Source organism: Aphelocoma coerulescens, chromosome 10 (genome assembly GCF_041296385.1).
Source record: "Aphelocoma coerulescens isolate FSJ_1873_10779 chromosome 10, UR_Acoe_1.0, whole genome shotgun sequence".
NCBI classification, from domain to species: Eukaryota; Metazoa; Chordata; class Aves; order Passeriformes; family Corvidae; genus Aphelocoma; species Aphelocoma coerulescens.
Genome location: NC_091024.1, coordinates 5470958 through 5477425, shown reverse-complemented (window position 1 = coordinate 5477425; position 6468 = coordinate 5470958). Strand labels below are relative to the sequence as shown.

The following is a 6468-nucleotide window of genomic DNA, read 5'->3' as shown; positions in this document are numbered from 1 at the left end:
TTCTTCTTCTTGTTGCTTTTTTGTCATATAAGGAAAAAAAAAATTATATTAAAGACAAACCCACCTTTGTGTATATATATAAAAAAAAAAAAATTGTTTTTCCAAGCACCAAAGCAAAACGAATTAGATCTCAGCATTTTTACTAACCGTCCGGTTCCAATTATCTTCGTGCCTTCGGGGACAGGGAGGGGGGTGGGTTTGCAAGGGCAGGGGGTTAAGTTAAATAATAAAGATGATTATTTTTTCCTGATTTTATCCACGAACAATGTAATTATTTCTGTTATTTAATCTCCAGGGTGAACAGCACCTTTTGGGGTTTTATTTTATTTTTTTTTTTTTTTTCCAGAATCCTTCTACTGCTGCAGCACGTCAGGATGGGTGGGGAGGGCCGGGGGGCTGTGGTGGAAGAAGCTGTGGGAGGAGGGAGGTGAGAGGATGCTGAGACCCGGGATCCAGGTGCTGGGGGCTGTGGCCCCTCTCTGCTTCCCCACTGCCCCCTCTGCAGTGCAGCGCCCATCCCGGGACAACGTGCTCTTTCCAGGGGACCGTGCGGGGCACCAGCGTTCCCTGCACCTATTTATATTTTTGAACATATCCTATTTTGAAAGAATGATAAATAATAAAGAGAGCGAAATCGGAATGGGCACTTTGTCAGTGTTGGTTCTTTTAGGGAAGAGGGGTGTCTGGTGGGCTGGGAGGAGAGGGGTCTCCCATGGCAAGGCAGCAAGGAAGGACGGGGGACACAAAGAGGGTGCTCCAAGCTACACAGGAATGGCTCAGCCCCAGCCAGCACCTAAGGGACCATGGAGGTGGGAGGGGTGTCCCAAGCCCCAGCTGAAAAAGGACCCTGGAGTAGGACACTGCCCTTCCTGTTCAGCTTTCACCTTGGGAGGGGGTTAACCCACATGCCTAAAAATCCATCTAAAACCCGTGGCCAGCAGGAACTGCTTCACCTTCCAGCTTTCAGTCCTGACACCCAGGGGGTTAATTAACACTCACTAATGAGGGAACACAAGGCCCTTGCAGGAGCTGAGCTGAGCTAGCACTGATGAGTTGATGTTCAGCCAAGGATAAGACAGCCAGGGATCCCCAAATCCTTTCTCCAGAGCAGACCTCTCTCTTGTGTTGGGACAGAGATGGGGACACAGCCATGTCACTCCAGGGCTTTCTCCACCGTTTTATTAGAAGATGTCCAGAAAAACACATCTTTTTGCAGCCAATGCTCAAAGAAGAAGGCACCAGAGTTCAAATGGAGTCCTCACAAGGGGCACATGGAGATAAGGCACTTGTGCTCCCGCAGGGACAGGCACAATGGCATCCTTCAGCAGGACATGGATGGGGCTGGAAGAGGGGCCAGGATGCAACGGAGATACCCGCTCTCTGCTCTGGCCAAATCCAGCCTTGCCTCACTCCCTCATGGCCTTGCCTCATGAACTTGGAGGCAGGACCAGCCTGGAAGGGCAGGTGGGTGTCAGTGACAACCTGCCACCGCAGGAAGGGGCCACCACCCATGGGGTGGCACAGCCAAGTGGGGTGGCAGCAGTAGCCCATGGGGATCATCCTTGCACACATCCCACAACAGAGACTGTCCCACACTGCCCAGCTGGCAGCCACCCCAAGCAGCTGCATGTGCCAGCTGCTGAGCGAGGTGGAAAATGTAAAGGAAGGAAACAAAACAAAACAAAAAGAAACCTCCTCCCATCCCACCTCCCCCCAGTCACCCCCAAAACAGCCCTTGGAAATGCCCAACACTGGGCACTGGCAGGCTGGAAACATCCTTCCTCCAAGAAGGATCCCTCCCGGCTCCTTATCTCTCCTTGTAGCAGAAGACCCCGAACCTGCCCTTGCTGGGGAAGCCGAAGCTGCGGACGCCGGGCTCCGCGGGGCCACAGTTGGCCCGGGGTGTGACGATGGGGTAGCGGACACTGCCATCTGCCAGCCAGCCGGCATTGCAGCGGTCCAGCCCCAGGAACTTCCAGGCGGAGTAGAGCTGCCCCACCCGGGCGATCTCGGCCCCTGCATCCTGGCAGCTCTGCTTGGCCTCCTCCAACGTCATCCCAGCCAGGCGGTCCAGGTAGAAAACCTCTCCTAGGAGGGAGAGCGGAGAGTGAGAGGGGAGCATCAGTGCTGAGCATCATCCCGAGCATCCCCACCTGGAGCATCGCTGCCTGGAACCACCCCACCCAGACCAAGCCCTGTGCCCGAAGAGGGAGGGATGCACTGCACCTTCCCCAGGATCCCAGCCCCCATTCCTGGCCCAGAACTCACCTTTGAGCGCGGAGGAGAAGCAGAAGGCATCAAAGCGGTGCAGGTGCCGGTGGCGCGGGCCGTAGCTGCGGATGCCCGGGGCGAGGTGCACACCCCCGCAGGGCTTGCGGGGCAGGCGGATGGGGTACTGCACCGTGCCATCGGCCAGCCAGCCCGCGTTGCACCAGTCCAGCCCCTCGCTCCACGCCTGGAAGAGCTGGTTAAAGTTGGCGAGGATGGCACCCTGGTCCCGGCACACTTGCTCGGCTTCGTGGAAGTTGAGCCTGTACTGCCCGCGGGGAGGCTGGTAGGGGAACACGATGCCTGGAGGCAGATGGGACACTCAGCTGGCTCCGTGGGCAACCCACCCAACCCGAGTCCAGCCCCAGCAGAAGCCACAGGGGTCCCTGGTCCATGTCAAATTCAGGCTCTGGGACGGGCACCACCTCAATGTGGCAGAGACAACGCTCAGGCACGCAGGGAGGGGGCTGCTCCGGGCATGCAGGCGCCAGCAGCGAGTTGCCAGCGACATCTGGTGGCACAGAGACACACGGGCTCGGTCCTGGGGACAAGGACCCCCTCATGGGGACAGCACCTGCATGTACAGGGATGCACAGACTACCATGGGGATGCAGGCACCGCCACCACGGGGCTGTACAGACCACGGGCCTGGGAACACACAGACAGTGGTCAGGGGGGCATGGACCACCCCTGCAGGGATGGAGAGATCGTTGTCTGTGGGATGCACAGGCTTCAGGAACAGGGAGACAAGGACCAGCATCATGGGGACATATGGGCCATGATCCCAGGGGACACATGGACCACCAACATGGGGATGATGCCGTGGGGGTGGATGGACCACAGAACCATGGGCATCACCACCATGGACACAGCCACAGGGACCGGTGGGGACGAGTCAGTGTGGGAGGCAGGGTCCAGGGATCAAGGGGGTGGGGCAGGGACAAGCAATGGGGACATTTCCACAGCTCTGAGCTCAAAAGCAATGTCAGGGCTGAGTCAGGTCCCTCATGACAAGTGAGCAAGAGAGGCTGGACCAGTCACCAAGGTTCCTCAGAAGATGCATTGGGATATCCAGAGCTGGGAGGGGAGGGGACGGCTGTACATAATGCAGCACAGTGGGAAGATGGGTGGGTAAAGGCAGGAAATGCTGCAGCCATGGGGTCACTCCCAACTCTGACTCCAAAAGCACCCTTGGTGTCCCAGCTGGGGAGACAGCTCTGGGCTCACTCACTCCTGAGACCCCAGAGCCAGACAGCCTAAGCCACTGCCACATCACACCAAGCATCCCAGCCCCTTTCTCCCCATGATCAAGCTCCCCAACCCCCCCTGCCTTGCTATGTCCCCAAAGGAGAAGGTGCCACAGGAAGGCCAGGCTCACTGGCTCGGAGCCATGGTCCCCAGCATGCCCCACCTTGCAGCCGGAGGTCCACGACATCGTTCTCATCCTCCAGCCCGTCGATGACCTCACAGCGGTATTTGCCGTCGTCCTTCAAGCGCACATCGCTGATGACCAGTGAGGCCTCGTGCCGGCTGGCCTGACGGATGTGAGCACGGCCCTTGAAGTCCCCGAAGGCCATGTAGGTCTTGCCTATGGCCACCATCACATCCTGCTCTTTGGTGTAGTCGTCCCGCAGCTTGGACCACTTGATGCGGATTTTGCGCTTAGGTCCCATGTCGGGCTCATAGCGATAGTGGCAGGGCAGGGTGACATTGGCACCATTGTAGCTGTAGACAGGGTCTTTGGAGGTTTCCACCACCAGTTTGGCTCCACTGAAGTAATCCACTGGGGGCAAGAAAGAACGTGTGATGGGCAGGTCAGGATCCAGGGCTGGGCAGCATCCCCAAACCTTTCCTCCAGCCACCACCTCTTCTACCATGAGCATCCCCCAAGCATCTCTGGAGCATTCCCACCTGCTCCTCTGGGCCCCACATCCCACCAAGTGATGAGTCTCCAACCCACCCAGAGGCAGGGGGGTACTTCAGCCTCCTGCGACAACCTGCCTGTCCCCGAGATACCTTTGTCCTGCCCGTTGTCATTGTCATTCATGATGTGGTTGTAGTAGAAGCCGTTGTAGAAGGGGCGGTAGGAGCCACTGGCCAGGTGCAGCAGGGTGGCCTTCAGGAGGAGTGGGAGCAGCAGCATGGCTGGGAAGCGAGGCTGAACCCTGAGCCTGGGCTACAGAGGGGGAAAGGGCTGCTGGAACATCCCCAAATAGCCTGGAGCAAGCCAGCACTGCCTGGCAGTGGTGCCAAGCAGACTGAGGTGCAAGGAGAGGGGTGGGAAGAGCTGGCAGAGCAGCTCACCTGCCCGCAGGGGAGAGTACAGGCAACCTGAGCCGTGCCCCTAGACCCGCCCCCCAGCCGGTGTTCCCAGACCCCTCCATCCTCATCCTCCCGCCTGGCTCACACCACACACCCCCACATTCACCACTGCTGCCCATTGGGGGGGCCCACTGGGGGGGTGTCCATTGGGGGGGTGCCCATTGCAGGGAGCGCCTGGCCCACAGGGGAGTGCTGAGACCAAGTCAGGGACGGGGCAGCTGGAGAAACGGGATCCCAGGGTGTCCTTTGAACAGGGAGCACTGGGAAAACATCACGTAAGGGTGCAGGGGGAGAGAAGTGACTGAGCTCCACTGTAAAGCAGCAAGCTCGGTTTACAGAGGCAGCCGAGCGTGCAACCCGACCAAGGAGGGAGGGAGAGAGCTCGGGCTGCCTCTGATGTCCCGGCTCCGGACAAAGCACGGCAGCACTCGCTGTCCTGGCCAAGGAACCCCTAGTCCTACCCAGGGCTGCCGCTCTGTATCACAGACATGGCTGGCACCGACCCTGTGCAACACATTTGGCTCCCAAAGAACGTCCCATGGGTGGGGGGCAGCCTGGCTGCCCCACAGCACCAGAAACGTGCACTGTCCCCAGCTCTGGGGGCCAGGACACCCAAGGGTGCCCTGCACGGGGGTCACCCAGGGTGCTACCAGCAGAATTGGCTACTTGTGAGCATTCCCGGAGCCGGCAGAGGGGGCCCGGCACCCGGCAAGCCTCCGGCAGACCCCTTCCAGCACCGCGGGGAGGGGGGGGTCTGACATCTGTGCCCTGCTTAGACAAGGCTTACGAGTGCCTGCAAACACACCCCGGGCCAGGGGGCTGTGGGAGAGCAGATACTCAACCCCGGAAGGGTCCAGTACGGGGTACGGTGGTGCTCTCTGGGGTCCGGGGTGTGAAACCGGCTGCTCTCACCACAGGTTGCGCAATCCCGGACTCTCCTCTGCAGTCAGTGCCACTGCCCACCGTGGGGTGCAGCCACATTTACCACCCACTGGGGCCAGCAGAGCCGGTGCCCGAGGACGCAGGGAGCACCCTCTGGAGCGGCAGCACAGCCCCGGGAGCCGGCACGGGAGCGCGGCGCTGCTGGCACCGGAGCCGCGGGGACACCGCCACGTGCTGCCCACGCGCCGCAGGGTGGGCTCGACGCACGGCAGCTCCACACCTCGGGCTGCAGGGCACCAGCCCTGGTCCCCCCGTACCCCAATGCCTGGTGACCCCCCCCCCCCCGCCCAGAACCCAGCGTTGCAGGGACGTGCAGCGGGCCCAGCGCTCTCGGCTGCAGTGCCGTGAGCATCGTGCTGCAGCACCCAGCGCAGCGATGCCTGGCACCTTCCACAGTGATGCCCGGCTCCCTCCATGGCAATGCCATCCCCCCCTGCCCTTCGCGGCAAGCAGGGTGCCCACTGCCCCGGGGTGCCAGTCCTCCCTAGTCCCGGCACTGGGGCCAAGCCCTACTCACGCTGGTTGCGGGCAGGCTGCAGGCAGGCGTGCAGGCAGGCTGCAGGCAGATGCACTGTGTTTAGGGCTCTTGCAGGGCTGAGAGGAAGCAGCTCCAGGGCCTGCCTCTTAAAGGGAAACACACGCCTTTCCCACGCCCCTGCTCGCAGCCCGGAGCTGGGGTGGGTGCCCCCGGCCCCCCGCCTGCCCACCATGGCCGGGTGATGGCCTCACCGTGTGTCCACACACTGCCCACATGTTGCCCACACACTGTTCACACACCTTATCTGCGGTGTGCCAGCTGCCTGCGCTGCCCCCGACTTGGAAGGGACAGCAGTGGGGAGAAATGTGCCCTGATGGGGCTGGTGGGATCCTGTGATGTTCCATGCAAAGCCCTGGTGAAGCCACAGTGCAGGGAAAAAGAGACATCCCTTGTCCCAC

At 60.5% G+C, this 6468-nt stretch overlaps 1 protein-coding gene across 1 annotated transcript; it reads right to left on the bottom strand.

Moving 5' to 3' along the window:
* Nucleotides 1-1162: 1162 nt before the first annotated feature.
* On the bottom strand, nucleotides 1163-6120 carry HAPLN3 (hyaluronan and proteoglycan link protein 3). The gene is made up of 5 exons (XM_069025610.1): nucleotides 6050-6120; nucleotides 4285-4444; nucleotides 3680-4051; nucleotides 2269-2571; nucleotides 1163-2088 (listed from the first exon to the last, which is right to left on the bottom strand). The coding sequence occupies exons 2-5, from the start codon at nucleotides 4409-4411 to the stop codon at nucleotides 1808-1810; spliced, it is 1083 nt and encodes a 360-aa protein (XP_068881711.1). The 5' UTR covers nucleotides 4412-4444; nucleotides 6050-6120; the 3' UTR covers nucleotides 1163-1807.
* Nucleotides 6121-6468: the final 348 nt, after the last annotated feature.